The sequence below is a fragment of the Eschrichtius robustus genome, chromosome 18, assembly GCF_028021215.1.
Source record: "Eschrichtius robustus isolate mEscRob2 chromosome 18, mEscRob2.pri, whole genome shotgun sequence".
Taxonomy (NCBI): domain Eukaryota; kingdom Metazoa; phylum Chordata; class Mammalia; order Artiodactyla; family Eschrichtiidae; genus Eschrichtius; species Eschrichtius robustus.
The window spans coordinates 70,532,427-70,557,525 of record NC_090841.1 but is presented as its reverse complement, the minus strand read 5'-3'; the positions used below and the strand labels follow the sequence as shown (position 1 = coordinate 70,557,525).

Below are 25,099 nucleotides of genomic sequence, written 5' to 3'. Positions count from 1 at the left end.
AATTCAAAACAAGCACTAACATCTATGGTATAGCATGAAGGAAAACTGGTGTAATTATCCCTGATATTAACATCTTAAGTAAACATAGTATCATCTAACTATGGTGGAATAATAATAAAGAACAAGGCTGATATGAAGATTTATCAGACTTGTGTAATGGTAGGAGGTCAGTAATATTAGCTGAATTAGTTACTATAAAGTGAAGATTCAATTGGCTCAAAGGTGTTTACTAATAGTGGGATTATTCAAATGCTAGCTACATTCATCTGGGGATTATATTTCAAATACTGAGCAATTCTATTCACTCTTCTGAAACCAGGAATTTTAGTGTTAAAAATTTGTTAAACTTCTGATTCCTTTAAAAAATTAAATCAAGCACCTTACCACCTGTTAAGCATCTGTACGAGAAAAGACTGATCACAACACACATACTTTAGATTTTAAAAAGACTAGAAAGAGATGAAAAATGCAACCTCCAATTCTAGAGCACTGAATGTCACAAAGTGAAACTTTCTGAGGTGACAGCAAGAACTTATTTTAAAACCAGGAATCTGAAAACAGAATAAAGAAAGAAAATGGGATGCCTTAAAACAAATGAGTCACATAATGAGTTATTAAAGAGGGGTTCAGATAATGTGAGCAAATCAATTAACAGTAAACTAACACAATGAAATGTAACACAATAAGGTACTTTTCAAATTTTTGAATGCTTTAGGAAAATATCCAAAAAAGGGCTCAAGATTATCACCGCTAAGAGAAACAGAACGTTATCATGAACAAAGGAGTGAATTCTCATGCTGCTTTCATTATGAAAGCAGTGAACTATCTATTGTCTGCAGGCTGGTTAAGTACCTGCCAATCAAGCTGACAGTTCAAGTGGGGATGAGATTAGACTGGGCAGAGCCTGGCCACTGTGCCCCACAGGATTAGTATGACCCCAGGCTGTCCTTTAAATCACTACAAGTCTTAAGAATACCAGGTGGCTCAGATGGCTTGAAGACCCCACAATGGAGTTCAGCTCTGTGGTCCTGAAGCAAATCTGGGCATCTGATAAAAATGTTTAGGGAGGGGGAAACAAAGTGACTTCAATCCCCAGAATTCTGGCTGGATGTTGTGAGGAGTGAAGGATTAAGTTGTATATGAAAAGAATAAACATAGAAAAGAAATAAAACAGAGAGCATAAAGGAAGGAAAGAAGTGAGCAGGCTTAAAGTAATGATCCAGTGTCTCAAAATACCATTCACCCAGGAAACAAGAATAAGTAGTGATAACTTACTTAAAATGTCTGCAGTGGAATGCAGTTATTTCCAAATCCTTTCCCTTTGATGTTATACATGTTACTATAAATCCAGTCTGCAATTTTCTTAGTCTTTTCCAAGAAAGAAATTGAAAACTATATTTCACATATACTAGTTATAAACTTATTTTTAGATAAATTTGGGAGTTCAAATTTAAGCCATGGATGAAAAATAAAGCTCAATTTCATGCTTTAGATTCATTTTCAATACCTCATAGAGTTTATTAAAATAAACTTATATGCTTATTAAAGTAAAATAAAATAAAATAATAAAATAAAATAAAATACAGCAGGGTGGGGATGGGGGAGATGAAGGCGGTCTGGCACACAGATGAGACGTCGCCCTCTTCCTTCTCTGGCCACACACCCTGATGAATCTTCCATCAGTTCCAATCCACCTGACTTTCCACTTAACCTTATTTTTCCCCTTGCATGACCATGTCTCTTTCCAAAACAAGCAGAATATCTCTCACTAATTTTGGTAAATCCAACTTCTTCATTTTCTTTTTCTGCCATTTTGTTCTACTATGAGTTCAACTACTAAGTAATTTAAAAATAACACTGACAAACTCAGCTAAAACTTTCATTAAAATTACCTTGAAAACTGAGACAAACTGGCTTCTTTCATCTCAATTATCCATGCAACTGGCTTTTTCATCACTAAGGAAGTAGCTTTGAGATGCAATCTGACACCTGAAGACAACTGAATACGACCCATAATCTAAATATGACATTTTTCCTAAAGTTTGTTCAGAAAAGAGGGGGAATTGGGCGAGGGGGGAATCACACTTACAAGTCCACTTATGGCTACAATCCAGATGTAGGAACCAGAGGTGAAAAGCTATAAAAGAAAAAAAAAGGCAACTAAAAATGAAATTCAACTGCCAATCACAGCATATTTATTTTTACATAACTACAGCCATAACCATTTATGTTGTCTTAATTATACATATCTTAATATAAACAAATAGAAAATTAATAAATATCAATTCTGTTATATAAAAGAAAACAACATATTAATTTTTCTTTTCTTTTCTTTCTTTTTTTTTTATACCAAGACCTAACTCAGCTTTTCAATAGCCTAAAACAGACTGGTTGAACCCAGCCCACTCCCGTGCAAAGAAAAATAAGTGAAATTCAAGCATATTCTTATTTACAAATGGACATTAATTGGCTTAAAGTAAAATACTATATAGAAAGAAATTATTAGCATTAACAACATACAAAATATGTAGTCACCATCCAATGCTTGGTGTTAAGTAATGACATGAAATATTAGTTTATATAATTCTCTCATTTCAATTTCTTGTTATTGCTACTCTAGTTTTAGATGGAAGACATCTGCCAGCATACAGGTCCATGTCCAATGCTGCTCTGCTTAACTGCTGATACTCTCATTCCAGTTTACCCAAGAAAGAGCAAACTAAGTAATGGTATCAAAGTTCATTAATGGCAAAAGCAGTTAGAATTGGTTCTCATGAAACCTCTCCCTTTGTCTTCCAAATCATTTACATCCAAGGGTGTGCTCAGCGTTTAAAAAAAAAAAAGTCACAAGACATCTCAAAGTGTTCCTGCAAGAAAGAAAAGATTTGTAGCCTAATAACAGGATATTATTGGGATGATTGGTGAAATTTGAATAAGATAAAAATTTGAATAAGATTGTATCAATGTTAATTTCCCAATTTTGTTAACTGAACAATGGTTATGTAAGAGAATGCCCTTGTTTATAGGAAATATACACTGAAATATTTAGGGAATAAAATAAAGTCACATATATAGATTAAAAAAAAAAGACTTGTAGCTTAGCGTTTGTTCACATTTAGATCTTTAGATGGGGAGTTTAAGCACTTCTGCTCGTAGAGAAAGAAGTGGGTTCATTGCTGACACTGTGCTACATGAAAACCTCAAAGTGGTGCCCATTTATCAAGGATACATAGAAAAAAAGATACACAGAAAGAAGACAAAGGTAAGAGATGACAAAGCACAAGTAAAAAAAGAATCTGACCAGCTGTGCTCTTGTGTTAGCTAATGTGGAAATGAGCACTGGCTACAACTTCAAATTTAATCCCTTGATCTAAAATTTAATCCTTTGATCTAGCATGGATGCTTGATCAGTGTGAATGACTGATAATAACAAGGATGGATGAGAATGATGTGGAAAAATATTTTTCTGTAGTCTTCTTCTAAAAGTTTAGAGAACAATAAAACAGCTAACACTTTCACAACACTTGCTGTACGCTTTCTCTCACAGCTGGGCTCCTTGAGGGCAGGCGCCACATCTCATGCTTCATTTTATCCTCCGCAGCCCCCAGCACCGGGCATTACATGACTGGCTCTTGGGCCATGTGTACTTAAATGACCCTTCACAAATATTGTTGCTCTCCTGATAATGATTAAAGTCATTCATTCACTCATCCATTCATCCGTCAAACGTCCCTGGTTTTAAGAAGTTGTTGAGTAAGAGACAGAGGCACAGAAACATGTGCGAAGGTCCAGAGGGGAGGGATGGAAGGAGAGAACAGAAGTTTTGGGAACAAAAGGTTCACGCTCATGTCAAGGTGGGGAGGGGTGGGGGCTGACATGGGACAGGCAAGAAGAAACCCTGGATGCCATTCATGCTAAGGACTTCAGATTTTATCAAGAAGCCAGGGGCATCTCCACCTCTACTTTCTGACACCAACTTCTACTTCACCAACAAAACAAAACAAAACAAAACAAAACAACCCACTCACAATCTCAGAAAAACCAAAGGTGGCAGCCATAGAGACACAAATGATTAATTAATAATAGGAACCAATTGACTTAGTTCTTATTATCTGTTCAGATTACCCTAAAAACTCAATGCTATAATCTCTAATCCTTCAAATGACCCTGTAAGATAGATATCGTTGTCCCCACTTTACAGATGAGCAAATGGGGGATCAGAAAAAGTGACGGAGAAAGAAACTAATTACCAGAGCAACTAATTAAACCAAAGTCTACGTGGCTCTAAAGACCTTCCACAATGCTCCACTGAATTCCTACACCATAATAAATAAAACAATGTTTTTCACCCTCAAAGATGCTCTATAACTAGAGTCAACAGTGAAGCTTAGACGCTTCCATAACTTGACCCAAGTCTCAAGGTAGTGTGTGCCATGTCAGAACTGGAACTTGGGTCTCCTGCCCCCCATCCAGGGTGCTCTTCTACCGTTGCATTCTGCTTTCTGTTGTAACATCTTAAAAAAGAATTAAACATGCCACAGCAAATCCTAGTAATAAGAGTCAAATGCGGAAATGGGCTATTAGGTTATATGAGTATTCGGGAGGATAAGGGAGAGTGTAACGCTATATAGGTTGAGAGATGAAGAATAAACACATTTCATGAGAAACGGCTGTAAAGTGGTTAGGAAACACCCACCCCAGATGAGCCACTGCTAACACAGGACAGCAGACTAGAGAAGTTAGAGGAAACGCTGAAGGTTAAAAGGGGAGGGAGCAGGGCATTCTACAGTGACACTGGTATCCGGTTCCACGTGCGCGGGGTAAGGAATGTTATGAGCATAATGGTGGATCAAAAGGCCAAGCTACACATGGTACCACAGGAAACAGCAGAGTAAAAGTTTACATCAAAAGGTGTGAGAGTGAAAGAAAAGTGACAGGTACTACAGGTTGAAAACTGAAAATCACATGTATCTTCTATTACTGGGCCTGGGACCCAGGAGAGAGCAATCAATATTCATTGAATATTGGTGAAGATAATCTTTTTCAATTTAAGTCAAACAGTCAGTCCTCTAATGGCCTTCGTGTCAAACCATCTAGTGGATGGTGACAGTGCAGTCAAGCCCGTGCAGCGCAGGAGTTATGAAGCTGGCAAAGCATATCTGGTTCCTGCTTCAGAGCTTTATTTGTGACACTCTATTCAATAAATTAATTTTGACAGTGGTTCTCCACTTTCCACCTTTTGACTGTTCTCATTTGTTTCCACTTCATACTATGATTTTTAAAAAATACTTAAACGCAACTGTACAATGAAATTAAAATATTTTCCACCGATTCAAATTACAGTGAAAGCTCTTATCAGATTTCTAAAGGCTATGAAAGTATTCTAGTATCTTATATTCCTTGAAGTTCTTGTTCTGTAACACTTCCTTTGAACGTTTGATATAGATCATGAAGCCAAACTTATGGGAAAAAAACACATTGTTTTCAAGGAGATCAAATGAGAAAAAGACCGAAAAAAAAAAAAAAAGAGAGAGATCTGGTTAAAGAAACATGAACATAAAAATGCATACTGTACCTGTAGTCCCAATATATAAATCAGTGTCTTGTTTGTGATGGACAACGGGCCCAGAATATGTGCCACCTGGACTCTCGGGATGGAGCAGTAAAATGGTACAAACAGAGCAAACACAGGTGCCAGGCTATGCAAACAAACAAACAAATAAAATCACTATGGTATAACACTCAATTTAAAATACCAATGGTAAATGTATATCTGAAGTAACACTGCTTATCATTTTATTTCAGTCTGAAAGCATGGTCTTAGATACGCAAGTTGGTTTCTATACGTACATCACATCCAAAATAATTTGTACATATATATAACATTTTATGAGACCTCTAATTATCTAACCCTTGTCGACCCTCCCAAAACTACTGCAAAGAGGCGGTTCAGCATCTACTAATGAACTGTCAGCACTGTGAGAAAATCTAAAGTTGATGCTGTGTGTTCTTCTCACGAATGACCTGAAATCTGATGAAAGAGATTAGATGAACCAAAAGCAAGAAACATTACAATTCATCACACAGTCAAATCCAAAATCTTCATCTCAGACATCGTCCAATCACATTTCACTCCAGCACTTGACATGGCTCGCCGCTCCTGTCCTCCCTTCCTCAAATTCCTTCCTGCTTTTGTCTTAAACACTGTTTCTTGCTGGTCTGCCCATGTGTCTCCCACCACTCTTCTCCTACCCTCTCCAGGGTTCCATTATAGTCTTTTCTTCTTGCTCCAGTCTCTCTTGGTATAATCCTAAGCCCTTCTGTGGCTTCAACTAAAAAAATGAAGTGAGTCCCCAAACTGTCCGGCTGTCCCCTCACCTTGGCTATGAAACTCAATTTGATACCTTCGACTTGACATATTCAAAAGTCACAAACGTCTTTCTACTTAAAGTCTTGTTTCTCTCTAATCCATCTGCTAACACTGCCAACAGTATTGTCTTCCCCAAACACAACTCTGATCATGTCACACCCTTGTTTAAAACCCTTCCTTCCACAGGCTGCCAGTATCCAAAGAGGAAATTCAAACATCAGCACGAATGAGCAAAGTCCTGCGATTCTTTCTTACCAGGGTGGTTTCTTGCAACCGTCCTCCTCTCCCTTCCCCTGATCTGGCCCATCTCCTCTCACCCCCTCCCCGCCCAGATGCTCCCTGGGCACCTTAGGCTCTGATGACTATTCACTGACACAAGTTATTCTTTCAACACAAGAGTGTCCGTTGCACTTTTCTGCTCAGGAAACTTACACTTACGGTGTGTGACAGAGCTCAACTCTTCCCAGAGATCCCCTCCACCCTCCTGCTGGTTAGCTGCTCTCCTTCACCCTCACAGCTACCCCAGTGTCACTGTTTGAGTGAGTCTGTGTGAGAGGCAGTGGGCCAGGCACAGCAGCTCCGTCCACATCTCTAAGTAAGAAGCAGCCCTGAACCTCAAGGAACTAGAGCTCCAGGACGGCGAACTCACATTCCTACGAGGGCGAGGTGGGAGACGTGAATGAGGCATGTGGTTTGGACACACACTTAACACCCATTCTTCATTAAACTCACGGCTTAATTTAATTAGTCTTTTATTTTCTCATGTTTTGGATAAGTGGCATCGTACAAAGAACGACTGCTTTTACCATAAGAAAAATGCAAGAAATATTTTTCACTTCCACAAAGAAATGTTCTCACTATCATTTCTGTGGAAAGAACAGGTCCCTCACGTGCATTTTCCCATCTTCGATAGAGAATGTATTATTAAAAAAATCATTCACTGTCCTCTCGATTCTATTAAAAACAAAACCAAACCAAACACATGTTGAAGATGTGATAAATGGCAGCATCATCTACAGGCAGCTATAAGAAGGTAGTAAATGCTAGAAGAGGGAAAACCCCAACCAGTGAACAGCTGAGCGCCAGGCCCTGGTCAGGACTGGAGACCCGAAGGCGGGTAAGATGCAGCCTCCCGCGTAAGGAGGTCTCGTAAGGAGACGGCAGGGACAGGGCAGCAGAGGTCTGCAGACAGCTGGGCGGGCGGGTCTGGAATGCTTCACTCCTCTGGCCCTCCTCCTGGGCTGAATACATCCCAAGGCAGGGAACGAGATACATCCTCGTGGTTATCCCAGCATTGGACCCAGTGCTTGGCACAGGAGAAAAGCTCATTAAATGCGGGGCAATGAAACAATTCTTATTCTTGAACAGCTGTATGATCTACATCTTAACTAACTACATAGGGTTTTAAAAAAAATCTCCCATTAGATTATTCATTTTATGAGAAAGCACCACGTTCTATTTAGCGTTGCATCCCCTTAGTGCCTAATGCGGACACTTACCCGTAATCGACCGGCAACATTTGTTAGATTAAAAAAGAAAAATTAACGAAAGCAATTTTAACAGAGGGTTATTTAAATTGTCATTCTAAATATCAATACTACACACAAACACAGCTGATGAAGCAGCCGTGCATTCTTTTCATTAAAAAGAACAAGTTAATCGCTCCTGGGCTTAAAATCCTGCAATGACCCACCGCCAGCCAAGAGTAAAAGCCAAAGTCATGACAGACACGCACAAGGCCCTGCGTCCCCCACCCCGACCTGCCTTCTACTCCGTGGACTCCCCCTACTCGCTCTCACTGCTCCCCGGACACTGGACCAGGCACACAGTGCCCCAGGCTGCGTGCCGCTGCTTCCCCCTCTCCTGGCCATCTTCCCACAGACAAGTGCCATCACTCACTCCCTTACACCCTTCAGGTCTTCACTCAAATGGCACCTTCTCCAACAAGCCCTCCCTGACCACCCCACTCCAAACTGCAGCCCGCGCCCACCTCATAGCCCCACCCCTACTCTGCCTTCTCTCTTTCCTCCCCCCACAGCACCGATAACCTCCTAATTTACTACGCGGCTTATTTACCATCTGTCTCCATGACTAGGATGGAAGCTCCACGAAGGCAGGGATCTCTGTCAGTCTGTTTGCTGCTTTACCTCCACTCTCTAGAACCACGCCTGGCACAGGGTAGTTGCTCAGTGAGTACTTGCTGAATCAATGAATTTCTCTTTAAAATGGTAAAACCATACAGCAGAATTTGTCTTTTGTTTTAAAGAGCCCCTTTTCTTGTTTTGTTGTTTTTAATGGGATTAAAACATACGGTTTCATAGATATACTCAAAGTATGGCCTGTTGGTCTCTTGGTAATAATAAGAAAACTCTATTTTGGTTGCACTTGAGTTTCTCACTACAGAACATGTCTTTAGGTACTTAACTTATAGAAGGTCTTCTGTTTACATTTAGCAATAAAGTGTAAAAAATCTGAAGCAGAGTTCTTGCTTGAGGTTACATTCCAATGTAAACTAAGAAATATTTATAGGAATTTTAATGACCCCAGCTCATATCTTATATACCAATAGAAGAAGTTTCAAAATTCCTTAGAAGTTATTCATCACTGTGTAGTTTTAAAGGATGACTAAATACTAAACCACATCTACCCATAATACAAAAGCATATATTTCAGACCACGGTTACACAGGTTGTTTTGTAGAAAATTTCCATTGCTATTTCTATACACACTGTTTTTAGTCACTGACCAGTTTTTCTCTTTTCCTTATTTTATGACAACATTTGTTCCTTATACTGGCAACAATAACTCAGTTTGACCTTTTCGTACTGTGAACAGCTAACTTCTGGAAGTCCTATCTGGCTTAAGCATATAGGGCTGAAGTTCAGAAAAAGAAGAACACGAGTTATAAAGAATTCATTCACTAACGTCACTAATATTTATTGAGTATCTACTCTATACTCACAACTGTGCTTGACAGAACAAATAAAATAGTAGAAACTCTCAGTTCAGGTCACAAATGTCCATCTTACCTCTTCTACAGAAAAGGACATGGACTCCACTTTTACAGTACAACTAAAGAAATCCTGGTAACTTTCAACAATAAAAATAAGGTTTGTGAGCTCATGAATTATCTCACACTAAACCTCAACGGCATCTCAGAGGACAATTACCCTATCACCTCTTCTTTATACACCTGACTACTCTAATACCAAAAAAAAGGGGAGATCCAGTTTGCTAGAATATTTACTTTACCTAGATTTCATGATATAACAACGTTTTACTTAATAAAAACTATTTCAAAAACTAAAAACCAAAACCCCACCAGGATGGCTTTTCAACAAATTGAAAAACTTCTTCTCAACAGTGTCTTCTTCAAGGATTCTTCAATCCAAGTTTTAAAGGAACTAGTTCTAGAGATTTTATCATATTGATCCACCAAATCATAAAATCTCTGTATTTCCCCCTCACAGAATTATTGGACTAGGAATTATCTTGGTGATCATTTAGTTCAATACTTTTATTTTATATAATGGGGTGGAGACCAAAAGAATTTAGGTGAGTTGTAGCTCTTCTGTTTGACAAGGTTTCTCTACAGACCTTCAGCACTTTAGAGCTTATAAGAACCTAACAAGCCTCTCAATGGAATAACACCACTGAGAGGCTAAAGGTCCTCAGCCACTTTGACAGAATCCTGGAGTGGAAGGGCCTCTGAGGTCACAGGGTTACAAATTCCTACCAAATGATTCAATTCTCTCTACAACATCCCTCAAAATAGTCATCCGGTTTATGCAAGCACCTGAACAAGAGACAACATGCCATTTTCTTATGATCTCAACTTTTAAGATCTACTTTCACATTTTGATTTGAAAGCTGTCTGGTAACCTCCTCTTACAGGCCTTCCTTCTACTCTCTGGAGTTAGGAAGACTGACACACACAATCTAAACCCTTTACCATGAGAGATTCCTAACACGTGAGGATAAAGATCACGTCCCTGCCGAGCCCAGACATGCTCAGTTTATTCCATCATTTCTCCTAAGACCTGGCATCCAGACCCCTCACCACCCATGCTCTAAGGTCATCCGTGCCCTGGTAAAACGCAGTCTCCTGAGCTCACTGGGAATGGCCAGATCATCTCTCTTGTTCTGAGAGTTATATTTCCATTATTTTAGCCTGCAAGTCAATTTGCATTTTGATAGCCATGTGACACTGTTGGTTTAAACTGAGTCCATTAAGACTTGAAGGTGAACAGCACAGGTCTCCTTCATCCTGTGCACGAGAGGCAATTCTAGCTGTAGGATGCCCCCTTCACCTCTTCCCTTGTCATGCGTGTGTCCACGCAATCAGCGATCCAGTCAGTTGGTCTCCTGCCTGAAAATACTGACTAATCACTGTACACATGCAAAAGAGCATTTTTCTCCACTCACCACAGAAATTTCTGTTTCTTTCTCATTAAGCTGCTGATAAGATACAGAATGAGTGAACTACTCCCTGCACCAAGTTTCCAGGCAGACAGAATTGTCAAAATTGACATTTTTTCCCTTAAAACCTTTAAAAACTCACACTTTACACATAATATGGATACAGAATCATCAATAACTATGATTCTTTTTTTTTTTCCTGGTTAAGGGTTATTGCTTCAGTCTCTTCCAAAGGATTTTTTTTAAACTTAAATCTTTATAGAAAAATTTATAAAGTTCCATAGATATCAAAAATTCATAAATTCCAAGGGGTTTTTGGATAACTCTTTTTTAAAAAATCACTAACAGAAAAATTTCACTTCCTATTAAAAAAAAAAAAGTGCACACGCACACATGAGGCTAACTGATCATTACTGTGCTCAGTCACAGGGTGACAGAAAAAAAGCCACCACCATAAAAGGATGTCTGCATAATCTCCCTAAAAACAACGTGCCAAGGTTAACCTACTTCAGTTTGGGCGAATACTGACTGCTACCACACAGAGGTCCCAACAAGGCACTAAGAGGTAAGTACCAGATATTTTGCTTTTTCAACAAAGTCTTGTGAGTTAAGAAAAACTTTGAAGCCCTAATTAAGGTTTAAGGTAAAGGTAAAGAATCTATTCAACAAAAAGCTATAAACATTTCTAACAAAGATTTTATCATTAATATAGTTGAGACTCTCTGGTGACCAGCAGTTCTAATAAGCTGATACTAAGCTGGGTGAAAGCAATGGATCATGCCAGAAAGATCTTTGCCAAAAAACAGGGCTTACTTTGTACTTCTGTGTGAACTCACAATTACAAAAAACAGTATCAAATATTAATCATCAAATACTGCCAGTATTTCAGGATACTTTATGAAGGAAAGGAACAAAGTTATTTTAAAATGGAGTATTCCTACACTTAAATGTACTGTACTTATAACAAGTTATACAGCACAATTTAAAATAAAAGAGTTAGTACATGTTACTATTTGACCACATATGTAAGTATATAAAAGTCTTTCCTATACTTCTATTATTTCTCTACTTTTATACTTTCTATTATTTCTCAGGATAGAATTCCAGTAGTAGAATTCCTGGGGCAAAGGGTACACATTTAAAAAAAAAAACAAAAAACAACTTCAGATATAAATGGATACTTTTCAGTTTACAAAAACATTTTACCAATTTACTCTCCCACCAGTGACAGTCTGGGCCTCACTGCTTCTCAGCCAACATGAGTATTTTAATTCTACATATAAACTATTAATCTAATAAGTGAAAAAAGAACATCTCTTGTTTGCTTTATGTTTATTTGATGATCAGAAAGACTAAACACATCTCCGTATTTTTTTCTAGAACTTCTGTGTGCCTAAAAAATAGCACAAAACAATGAATTATATGCAGTGAATTGCCAGTATTTACGTCCAGGTTGGGAATGGAGGTAACAGAGACTTGGTAAAATATAAGCTGTGCAGAGACTTCCTCTAAAGGAGGGTGTGGTTTTTTTTATTTTGGTGGGGGGGTGGTCTCACTTTAAGTACAATATAGTGTAGTGGTTAAGAGCATGGGCTCTGGAGTCAGGCTTGAACTGGGGCTCCATTATTTACCAGCTGTGTGGCTCTGGACAAGTTACTTCTCAGGCTTCAACTGCTTCATTTGTAAAATGGGGAGTAATCATACTGCCCAGGTCTTACAGCACTGGCTCTCACAGTAAGTGCCGGAAAACGGCCTGTTACCATTCTCTCCTCCCTCTGCCCATTAAACCACGGAAGGATGAATCCGATATGCAGAGTTTCCTTGCCCTATCATTTCTATGGGAATTATTTTTCTTGAACTTATTTCCAGATCTTTAGAAAATATTTTACATAAAGACTGAGTCTATGGATGATTATACATCTGTGTTTTCTGTCTGGACTTTGCATTTGCTAGTATTTCAGTGCATGTTTTCTCTTGGGGGTTAATCATAGTTTTTGGACATAATACTGCAAAGAGCCCACCACTCCAGAAAGCATTCTCACTCACAAGGTTCACCTATCATGTGGTGGCGGGAATTCCTTTTATAAATTACTTTCAACTAGCTTCTGAGAGCTTTTCAGTAACATGACCAGCCATTTAATGGAATAAATATTAACTCAGGTCACTATATGACTTTCATTCATTTATGCTTTCCATAGGCATTTACTAGATATCTCTTGCTGGCCAGTTCTGAAACACTCTATGGGATAAAACGAGATAAAGCCATCATCCTTAAGAAGTTTACATCTAAAAAAAGAGCTCACCATCCAGTAAAGGAGTTTACTAGCGACAGTTTTCTCTCTGCTATGGTTAAGGGCCTCCTGGAGTTGTTAAAATGCCCTGGTTGTGTGTGTGCTGAGGATGTGCAGTATCCTCGGGTCTGTATCCTTCCCAGCTTCCCAGGAAGTTTGTAAAATAGTGGGCTTCAATGTAAGATGAAATAACATACGTTAAAATCCTCTGAAAACGACAGAGGTAACAAAGATCCTTGTGGTATCTGGAAAGCCCGAAGAGAAGAATAAAAATATTTTGTTAAATATCTGCAAATATTTAAATAGCAGTATAAAAATAAATTAACAGCATAAGAGCTATCCTAGGTATTCACCATCTTCTCTCAGTGGAAATTTCAAACTGTTTTATAGAAATCTTGTTAAAAATAATAAAAATCTGGGCTTCCCTGGTGGCGCAGTGGTTGGGAGTCTGCCTGCCAATGCAGGGGACACGGGTTCGAGCCCTGGTCTGGGAGGATTCCCACATGCCGCAGAGCAACTAGGCCCGTGAGCCACAATTACTGAGCCTGCGCGTCTGGAGTCTGTGCTCCGCAACAAGAGAGGCCGCGATAGTGAGAGGCCCGCGCACCGCGATGAGGAGTGGCCCCCACTTGCCACAACTAGAGAAAGCCCTCGCACAGAAACGAAGACCCAACACAGCCATAAATAAATAAATAAATAAATAAATAAATAAAATTAAAGCAGCCACTAAATGTGGGAGGAGGGGAAAGAATATAGGATAGACTCATGGACTGGCCACAAAGGCACCGGGTATTAGAGATTCAGTGACCCTGGATGAAATCATTCACTTCTTTAAAAAAAAAAATAATAATAATAATAATAAAAATCTAAATTTATTTACAAAACTTTTACTTACTTTGAAATATGCTACAAATAAACTAATGAATTCCTTATTTATATCAACATATTTCCCTCCTTCCCTCCCTGCTCCCTCTTCCCATCTCTGCTCGCTGGTTGAGACAGGTGTATGAGTTGGTATGCGTTAAAGTTTTGAGATGTCTTCCTATTTTACTTGTTTCCTACCGATAACATCAGATCATGCTGGAAATAGGAGCTAGGGCTAAAACATACTACACTGAATGTGATTTCTGGAGCCAAACTGCCTGGATTAAATCCTGACACTTAACAGCTGTGTCTTCAGGCAAGCCTCATAAGTGCTCTGTGCCTCAGTTTCACCAGTGGTAATGGATTTGGGAAAGTTTTGTGAGATTCAGTGAGTGAATATACATAGGGTGCCCGGGGCAGTGCCTGGGACACAGTGTATGCTGAATAACACTGGTTACTATTATCAATCAAACGTATCCTGCAGTCTGATAAGAAACTTTGAGGATCAAGAAAGCTGGGATTCTGCTATTCCTTAATGGATAATCATTGAGCATCAATCATGGGCCAGCTGGAGATGCACAAAATTAACAACACAGCCCCCACTCTCAGGACTTCACGGGCCAGTAGGAAGCAGAAACAAAACAAACAGTACAGATGCCAGTACAGAGGGCAGTGCCCCGGTGAGGACACCCCACGCTGCCTTTCTGCGGGGGGCGGGGAGGTGCTGTCGGGGGAGCAGGAGAGGATAAAACCAGGGAAACTTCCAGGAGCAGCTGATTCTGAACGAAGCCCTGAAGGAAAGCAGGAGCTGAGGATGCAGGACCAGGGAGAGGAGGCTCCAGAGAGAAGGAAGAGGGTCAGAAAGGAACAGAGCTGGGAGAGAACACAGGACATCAAAAGAGAGCAAGCAATCTAGTAGGGCCGGAGCCAGGGGGTCGCAGGATGGAAGACGGCTAGAGATCCAGCTGAAGAGGGAAGCAGGCCCCGAGCACGAAGGAGACCGTGTGGCGTGACAGACGGCTTTCAGTTTGCCTCGGCACCATCTGAACGGCACTGTGCGTGCTGCAGCTGCAACTCCCCGGAGGAGTGAGGGCGGCCTGAGGCAGGCAGAGCAGTGGCAGCAGAACGCACACAGGCGGACGGACAGACAGAAGGGAACGTGCAGAGGAGAGGCCGCGGGCCAGCGGGCTGGAGGCCCAGGAACTGCTGACCGGCAGGAGGCAGGGGTTGCCGAGGACACGGAGGGCTGCCCGCCGGCGTGGTCCCTGGCTTGGCAACTGTCCTGAGGGGGGACCCTGAGCAAATGATCGAATCTCTCCCGAATTCTGCTTATCCATAAAAGAAGGATATTTAATGTTTCTGACTAATTTCTATGAGGTTAATAGAGACGAAAATCAAAATTTGAAACTCCCTTGAACTTTAAGGAGAAAGGGTACATATTGTTTCTAGAAATATTTTGGATTCAGAGGATAAAGATTATATGGACTCAGCCCTTCATTATAAGGAGTCTTTGTATATTATGCAGTTGGTTATCCTACATACAGGTCAAATCATGCCACAGGGAAACACAGTATTTGTCTTCCTTACACTGAAATGAGTATTACGGTGGGATTATTTTTTTTCTTCCAGTTCCTAAACATTATGCCATATATTTCAAGTCCGTAGTGCTACCACCTCCTCTGTCTTCATCTCTGAAGACTTTCATACCATCCTAGTCAGTATTAAAGCTGCCAAAAGCCACACAAGGAATAAATAATCAGTGAAAGGTGAAAGAAAAATAGCCAGACTATGTAAAACCCCAAATGTGCAAGTGGGTGTTTAACCAGATAACACAAATGTCAGGCACCTTTCACTTTCCCATCAATTCCAATGTACGTGTTAACAGAAGGTGAAGTGTCTTTAGCGGGTGCCCACTGGGTTCAGGACACCACCGAGGCACAAAGAGGAAAGTGCAGATGGGCCAATGCTGGGTTTTTTTTTCTTCTGTTCTGAAGAAGCTCCCTGTGCACCGTCCTGCACATGACCCTGTGCAGACCTACTGAGAGGTGGGCAGGACCAGGCTGTGTCCTGGGGTCAGCCGCAGGGTCACCCTTCCACAAGCCGGAGGATGTAAGCAAGCGAGCTCCCTGGGAGACAGGGAAGAGAGGTGCCCTCAGACACACTGACCACAGATGACTCGACTCCTGACATAAACACTCTGGCACGTGGGAGGTTCAGTCTGAGAAAGTGGGGGCACCTGTCAGTGGTCACCTTTCTGGACAATCTTCCCTACATAGCCTCCCAAAAAATCAATCTTGGACACAGCTATCAACTTAGGACTCAAAGCTAGTGGGGGGGGAAAAAAAAAAAAAAAAAAAAGAATCACCTGATAGTGCAGGAAGATTTCTTTGACTAGGTTATCGGGGTGTGTGCTGGCTGTCAGAGCGGGTGAGAGCGGTGTAGTAGTCTGGAACGGCCATCAGACTGCACCAGTGGAGGGACGCGAGGCTGGGCCTGTGCTGGTCACTGCCCGTCTGTGCCTCAGGGATGCCTGTTTCGCACCTGCCTATTTTGCAGGCCAGTGGGACACACAACTGCTCAGGTGACGGTTGTTGAGTCACCTTAAAGCAGGTGAGAAACACGACTGGTTGAGTGCTAGGCCCCGGTGTGTGTGACACTGGACCAAACTCAGATGTCCCTGTTTGCTCAGCTTCAAGAACAAGGAGGCTTTCTCAAGCAACTGACAAATACGTATAAAACTAGGTAACAGGAGGAAGCAGCAATGATTTCTTTCTTCCACGGGGTATGTTTGTCCTCAAGGCAGTAAACAGCCTCAGCCTGCTGTCCTGACCCACCTGTGCTCGTCTGCTTCCCAGGAGACCAAATCCCTGTTGCTCCTTTGAGCCTGGAGCCTTCCTCTGCCCCCTCCTTTCCCAGTGACTTTATTTTCCCACTCCAGAAATTTTCCCTCAATCTTACCCCTCTTCAACAAAATAACCAAAGGACAGTGTAGCAACAGAAATCAGACAAACAATGGGATCAGACAACAACACTCATCATTTAACAACAGACACGTATCACTTGTATCTGCATGTCCATTCTTCGGGTTGTTTTTGAGAGCATACTCAGGGAACTTCCTCTTTGGTGCGGGCCACTGTGGGCACTTTGAGTCACATCATCTCAATGTGTAAACATGGTCCTGAGCAGACTTCGCCTCACAGAGAAGTCACCTCTTATTAATGATCATGTCAGCATGATTTGACCCATTCAATTCGTTGCTAAGGCCTGAACTTAAACAAAATTACTAGAAGTTTAACCCCTTCTCATTTTTAAGTGTTGATGATTATTAAGCGAATAAATATTAGGGGTAAAGGTGACATTTCAGGAATCTTAAAGCTAAACACTAAAAGCCGGTATTCTCGCATTTACTAAATCTTTGAATACAGTGAGGATTTTATTCTGTTTCTGCCACAAATAGAAGCTAAGAAAATCATTATCCAAGCAAGTAAACTGGGATTGCAGAAGTACCCTGTGAAAAATCACAAATGCCTCCAAGTTGGTATCCAGGGTAAACAGTTCTAGAGTACAAATCACATTAGCTCTTAGTTTTCTTTAATACTAATGAATGAGTTTTGAGGGGGCCTTTTATTTTTTCCTTTCTGCGGCTAGAGAGAACTTGATAGTTCACGTCAACATGTCTGGTTATGCAAAAATGACACGACAGTGTCTTAAGAAACACTAGCTACTCTATTAGTGACGAAATCAATTCTAGAGAAAAGCACACACAGGCGCACTTTCAAAAATGTAAGTGAAAATACTTTGGAGGATATTTTGCTATGGAAGAACTTGCTGTTTTACACATGTTAGGATAATAGTAAAGTTAAAAGGATTAATATTGCATTACAGAGACAAACCTGAGATAGCCTCCTTTGCTTATTAACAAAAATGTTAAGAGAACTGGCACAGATGGCTGCCCTGTAGTTCCTTGGGTGGAACCTGAATAAGGACCCACACTTCCCGCAGCCCAGGTACTATCTGTGCCCTCAGGGCAAAGCTTGCAATCCTCTTTCTTGTCTCTCAGCTGTGAGGCACTAAGGACAACTTAGGGACATTGTACATCTTTTCATTAGAAAGCATTATGAGGAAATTATAATTATTACAGGTACAAGTATTCTAAGGAAAAAAAATTTAGAACAAACATTTCTTTTTGCTTTTCTTAAGGCAATAAAATGACAAGCCATAGTATCAACACTTTCAAGTACAACTCAGTATATCTATCCTAAATACCATGTCAGACGCTGTTGTCTAATAATTATGACAAATATTTAAAATATAGTGAAAGAAAGAAAGAAAGAAAGAAAGAAAGAAAGAAAGAAAGAAGGAAGGAAAGAAAGGATTTAGTTATGACTAAAAGAGGAAGGACTAGAAACAGTTAAAAGGGGAATTTGCAATCCAAAGGTTGGTAAAGGAGCACCGTAATGCAAAGAGCAAGCAGAGCCCGGGTGTGGGCGAGAGAAGAAACATAGCAAATACTGAGATAACACCTCATTCAGACAACAGCACATTCCCAACATCCATCCTTCAGTTTAAGGTCCTCAGACATTAAAAGGTATCATTTCTGAATTTCCAGGATCTAGCATATGGAGGAGGCACTAAAAACAATTTTTGCTGAATAAAAGAATGGAGTTAAGTCAAGGTTCAGGAAAGTAATCCTGAATCCTAAAATGATTAAAGGAAGGGATAAAAGAATATTTCTGAGGGAAGATGATAATAAATTGGGATTGGTTGATATAAGAACGGGATAACAACCGTCAAGTATGTGAAAGTGGTTTCCTCTCAATTTGGAAAAGATAAAATGGACTAAAACTATAGCATTAATAACACAGGACAAGTAACACCGAAGGTAATACACTAGAGCTGCTGATGGATGGAATCAACCTTCCAGAGGTTACCAAATATCCAAAAGAACACATTTCAAAGCAGCCCAGATTCTCCTTTACCTGAGATCCTCTGGGTCAGCCCATTTTCACATCCACGTTGTGCAAGTGCCTTTCTTGGACCGACTCGGGGCAGTGGCGGGCAGCAAACAGCCCTTCCCCAGTCTCCCCCCTCAGGGCTCTATGACGCAGCGTCCACCAGTCTGGCCTCCCACTTGGGAAGGCACCTCTCCTGGAGTGGGAGTCCTGTTGTCCTCCGGTAGAATCATCTCCCTGCTCTGGAACGGCTAGGCCACATGTGCCCCGGCTGTTTGTGTACAGGTGAGGATGGCCCTGAAGCCTAGACCACTTTGAAACCACAAACTCTCAGTTCTTGAAACGCAGCGTGAAGCAGCTGCCCCTGCCGAGGACTGGACAGAGTAGGAGGCTTGAAGCCAGGCTGGCAGAGAGAAGGATCCAGCATGACCCTTACCTCCTCTGACAGCGGTTTCCTCGAGTGGAGAGTGGGTGGGTGATGGCAGCACCTGGCTTGCAGGGCTGCCGGGACGGTTCTTCCAGACATGACTTAAGGTAGGCACCTAGCGCAAACTAAGGCATAAATCTGAATAAAGAGCACTAGCTTTGAAAAGTATGTCAGAGGACAAGGCTTTTGCAAGAAGAGCTCAATTTCAAGAAAGATTTCTTCAGATTAAAAAAAATTATTTACCTATTTACTCATTTCATAGTCACTTCATGTTTGCTGTTAAAAATTTAGAATATATGATGAAACTCAAAAATCACTTGTACTTGTGAATTATGTTTTGGCCTATATATCCATGCAGGGATGCGTGTGTGAATAGTTGCTTTTCCTACCCGCAAAGTGGCCTGTTGTGGAATCTGCTTTCCTTACTTAACATCATTCTCTGTCAGGAAATAGGCATCTACATTGCCATTTTCAGTGGCTGCATCGTATTCTACTATATGGCCATAAAATACTTAACCAGTTCCCTAATGATGGACATTTGATTTGGTTGCAAATTTTCGCACTTAAAATTAACACTATGTTAAACATCTTTTCCTTAACTTAAAATGTTCTGAAAACACTGCCTTTTGTGACTCTACTGGATGCTTTATTTCATTCAGTGAAGCAGCTGGGCATGCATTTACAACTGGTGGGCAATGGCACATTCTCTGATTCATACATTAGTGTAACTTTCCTAATCTCTACAATAATGATTATTCAGATGGAGGATTAGCAGACTCCACAGTGTACTTTTTTCCCCACCGTGTATTTTAAAGGCGGTTCCCAGGAACCTGCTTTGGAAGACTCCTCGAAATAAAATTTACATGTTGAGATTTTCAGAAAAAAAATTTTTTCACAAAAATTAGAATAATAAAGGCAGCTCTTGATGCCTGTTCCTAAACTGCAACCCGTGCCTAGAATTTCCACCTCTCCCTCATGTCCAGTTTCGGCTCCTGAAAGCCACTTCTCACACGAGCAAAGCCTTTCCCTACTAACTGGATGAAGTTTTCCTACTTTTATTCCACAACTGCAATTTACACGATTTCCCTTTCAAGAATCACTCCATCCCCCCACCCCCGCACAAAATATAAAGTCCATATTTATTGGTTTTTGTTTGTTTTGTTTTCTATTTCATTAATATCTCCAATTAATTTTATTATTCTACTTTTTGGGGGCAAACTCAGTTCTTTTCTAGCTTCTTGAGCTGTATATTTAACTTAGCTATTTTCAATTTTTTAAGAAATAAATTCATTCAAGGCTTTGCATCAATCTCGGATTAACTCTTTAGCTGCATTCCACAGTTTTGTAGTATTTTTGTCCTTTGGTTCTAAGCACTTCAAATTCTGCATTGTGATTTCTTAACCCATGAGTTCCTCAGAAAAATATATTTTTAGATTCCAAGTGCATCCTTTATCTTTTTATTTTTGATTTCTAACTTAGTTGCACTGTACTACTCACAAGGAATGTGAGCTGCTAGCTAATGATTTTCTGAGAAATCTGAGACACCTCTCATGATCTAGTACATGGTTAAATTTGCAAATAATTCTAATGTGCTTTCAGCACAAATTCTGTTAGCTTTTAAGTCATGTTGGGTCAATCTTTTTTTTAACCTGTCATATTCTAATAAAAATGTGTTAAAATCTCCCATTATGGCTGTGGATTGACCATTTCTCCTTTAAATTCTGTCAAATTTTGCTGTTACACGTACAATTCATGATTCTTTTTATGTCCTTGGTGAACTGTTCTTTTGAACTTGTGTAGTGACCTTCTTTACCCCTGTTAATATTGATTGTGCCTTGAATTCTATTTTTTTCTGATGTTACTATTGCTACTCTGGCTTTCCAGTGGTTGGGGTTTGCCTGGTGTGTGTCTTCCCGTGCCTCGGTTTTCAAACTTCCCAAATCGCTTTGAGTTCCCTCTCTTCTAAGCAGCATGCAGCTGGATTTTTAAAAATCCAAACTGACGGTCTCTGTCTTCTAATCGGTGAGCTCAAGCCATTTAAATTTGTTGTGACGCATTTCCTACCCTCTTATTTTGTGTTTTCTACCTATCATCCTCATCCTTTGCTTTTTCCCAGTCTCCTTTCTTGTATTCCCCTGATTAATAAAAAGTTCTACTTCCTTTGTTGCTCCCTTTTGCTTTAGGTTGTATTCCCATATTTTCATGATTAACCTATCAACGCTGTGGATAATGCACACCTATGACATTAGTGCAATCCTCTCAGAACCCTCCTTGTCCGTCAGCATCACTGTTTTAAGACGGTTAGAACTAAGTTAGCAGAGCTCCAATTCATTTAATACAGCAATCGGAGATGTAGATTTGTAGTCACTGCTTTGATAAGGCTAGGGATAGGGATAGAGTTCTTTCCTTTAACATACAGTACCATCATCACTAGATATATTGAACTTTTCCCTCAGCTCTGGTGACTTTCAGATTTGTGCATAGAGATAGACCTATCAGAAAATTATTTTTCTTCTAAAAATAACTTCACAGAATTTGTTGCTCTTCTCTTCCTTAGTTTTATCAAAGTTCAACCTCATATATGGAATTTTATTGTAGGAGTTTTCCACTTTCCAACTTAGGACTTGAAATTTCATCTTAGACATTATTTATAACAAGAAAAGAGTTGGAAATAATCCAGATATTCATCAAGGGAATAGGTAAGCAAATTATGCATTAACACACTGTAATACTGCAGAATATCTATCAAATGTCTATAAAAGATCTACACATATGACAAAAATATAGATTACACTGATCCATGAACATGGTAAATGAATAAAGCAGAACACAGAACACCACATGTGTAATGCTTCCTACAGTGTGTACATGTAGGAACACATACTGCATGCATCAGTGGGGTATCTGCATTAATTTTAAAGTTTCCCCTTGAAGCTCTTACGTTTTTTCCCTTTTTGTTTCTTTTTCTTCTTTTTTGTCGGGGTTGTTGTGGTCGTCTTCTTTTCTTTCTTTCTTTTTTTTTTTAAGAAAACCTAACAAAGGCCTTAGCTTGTTTCTCATAATTTTTGGGTTAACACAAATCAGATCACTGTGGTAAGTTCATGTTTCACTACATAAATGTGTGACTGATTTCATTTCCTGGCAGTGATATGCATTTGGCGGGAAAAAAAAGGTCCAACTGATATTCAATTTAAAAGCAAAGTTTTACGCTTCCTGAAATGTGGGGCGCTTTACATGATTTTACTCTTAACCAGACAATGATTCAGAAAAAGGAAGGGGAAATTTCTGCCTAAAAAGTTAGTGCATTCCCTCTTGTCACAAAAATACATTTGCCCTATTTAAATGGTTCTATTTCCTTTGCCAGAGCTTTGCCAAAACCACCAAATTGTGAGAGTAAAAACATAAATTTTATTCTCTGTTCTTTCTGTTACTATATGGTATGTAACCACATTACGTATCACAGATTTTAAAAAATTATATCAATCTTGAAATTTTAAAAGTTAGATCTATAGGAGGCAGTTTATATCGCTTTTAGTTAAATATGCTTTTAATTAAACGCACCCTTCTTGGTTTTTTTAGAGACCTTGAACACTGCTGATGGATATAAAAATGGACAACTTTACTACCCCCTCTGCAGCTCCTCTGGGAAGCGACTGTGACCTCTACGCCCACCACCGCACAGCCAGGATCCTCATGCCTCTGCATTACAGCATCGTCTTCATAATTGGGCTCGTGGGAAACTTGTTGGCCTTGACTGTCATTATTCAAAACAGGAAAAAAATCAACTCTACCACTCTATATTCAACCAATTTGGTGATTTCAGACATACTTTTTACCACTGCTCTGCCTACACGGATGGCCTACTATGCACTGGGCTTTGACTGGAGAATTGGCGAGGCCTTGTGTAGGATAACTGCTCTCGTGTTTTACATCAACACGTACGCAGGCGTGAACTTCATGACCTGCCTGAGCATTGACCGGTTCTTTGCTGTGGTGCACCCCCTGCGGTACAACAAGATGAAAAGGATTGAACATGCAAAATGCATTTGCATATTTGTATGGATTCTCGTATTTGCTCAAACACTCCCACTGCTCATAAAACCTATGTCAAAGCAGGAGGCTGAAAGGACTACGTGCATGGAATATCCAAACTTTGAAGAAACCAAATTTCTTCCCTGGATTCTGCTTGGTGCATGTTTCATAGGATATGTACTTCCGCTCGTAATCATTCTTATCTGCTATTCTCAAATCTGTTGCAAGCTCTTTAAAACTGCCAAACAAAACCCATTAACTGAGAAATCTGGTGTAAACAAAAAGGCTCTCCACACAATTATTTTTATAATTGTTGTCTTTGTCGTCTGTTTCACACCTTATCATGTTGCAATTATTCAACACATGATTAAGAAGCTTCGTTTTCCTGATCTCCTGGAATGTAGCCAAAGATATTCATTCCAGATATCTCTGCACTTTACAGTATGCCTGATGAACTTCAATTGCTGCATGGACCCTTTTATATATTTCTTTGCATGTAAAGGGTACAAGAGAAAGGTCATGAAGATGCTGAAACGTCAAGTTAGTGTATCAATTTCCAGTGCCGTGAAGTCAGCCCCTGAAGAAAACTCACGTGAAATGACGGAAACTCAGATGATGATACATTCCAAGTCTTTAAATGGAAAGTAAAAAGGAATTAAATCTTGGATTTATAGCAAAGTAAACTGTATGACAAACTTTGCAGGACGTTTCTTATCAATCAAAATGATTGTTTAACTTCTCATTAGGAGTCTTTTAAATTCCTTTCATTGGGCACTACTTCTCACCTCCGACTTGGAAGTAAATTGATAGATAGGCATTTTTTTACACTCGAGGACAACATTAAGCAAAGTTCTAATTTGTAAATGAAATACTACACCAAAAGGGAGCGTATTTTAATAACTCACAGTGTAGAAAGAAAAGTTTTGTGTTAATGAAAAATTTAATCATTAATATTTCCTGCCAATAATTTGGCAAAAGAAAAAAAGACTGTTAAAATTGTATATTGCAAAAAAAGAAATTGTATATTGCCAGTGTAGAAATGTTAATATTGTAACATATTTCTTTTCTTTTTTTTGATGACATATTTCTTCAGTTCATGTTTCTTTCAATCTTAGACTTTATCTCCTCGATAATAAGTTTTTTTGTTTTGTTTTGTTCTGAGTCATAAATTTTTGTTTCAAAAAACTCTTTTGGAATAAAGAGCTGGATGCTACAAAATTATGAGTATGTCCTTCAATGCTCACTGTCAACTCTCAGCAAAAGTTACAGGGAGGATAAAATTAGCAGTAGACAGATTTTGGACAGCAACATTATAATGATGATGGTGACGAATGCAATGAAAGCTCTTCCCAAACAGCCGGCATAGCATTCAAGGGCCACTGCTCAGGAATAGGACATGGACTTCATGTGGAAGGAGGCACCACTTGCTAAAGTCTTCTTGAGAATAAAAAAATATACAAATAGCCTTGGTTTTTCTTGGGTCCCTAGGGGATGGTTTCTTATTTATACAGAAGTTGACAGTACCCTGTATCTGTATTTCAGTGGTCTGGGTTACCAGAAAGGGTAGGGAGGAAGAGCAGTGGGGTGTAGTTGTCGCTTGCCTAAAGAAGATGGGGAGTAAAATGCAAAACCATACACTTCAGAGTAGCCAGGATTGTTTACAACATTATATATTTGCTCAAATAAATACCTTTTTATGAGTAGCATGACCTCTGCAAGTACAGTCACCCATCTGCCAGCTCAA

At 39.8% G+C, this 25,099-nt stretch overlaps 2 protein-coding genes across 2 annotated transcripts in view; one reads left to right on the top strand and one right to left on the bottom strand.

The window, feature by feature from the left end:
- Nucleotides 1–25,099, bottom strand: part of UBAC2 (UBA domain containing 2) — a 164,811-nt gene that overhangs the window by 62,435 nt on the left and 77,277 nt on the right. The window contains exons 5-6 of the mRNA XM_068526835.1: nucleotides 5,576–5,699; nucleotides 2,090–2,137 (exon numbers count right to left, since the gene is read on the bottom strand). Coding sequence (XP_068382936.1) covers nucleotides 2,090–2,137; nucleotides 5,576–5,699 — 172 coding nt within the window. The remainder of the gene's footprint in view (nucleotides 1–2,089; nucleotides 2,138–5,575; nucleotides 5,700–25,099) is intronic.
- Nucleotides 11,314–24,003, top strand: GPR183 (G protein-coupled receptor 183). The gene is made up of 2 exons (XM_068526968.1): nucleotides 11,314–11,354; nucleotides 22,903–24,003. The coding sequence occupies exon 2, from the start codon at nucleotides 22,921–22,923 to the stop codon at nucleotides 24,001–24,003; it is 1,083 nt and encodes a 360-aa protein (XP_068383069.1). The 5' UTR covers nucleotides 11,314–11,354; nucleotides 22,903–22,920.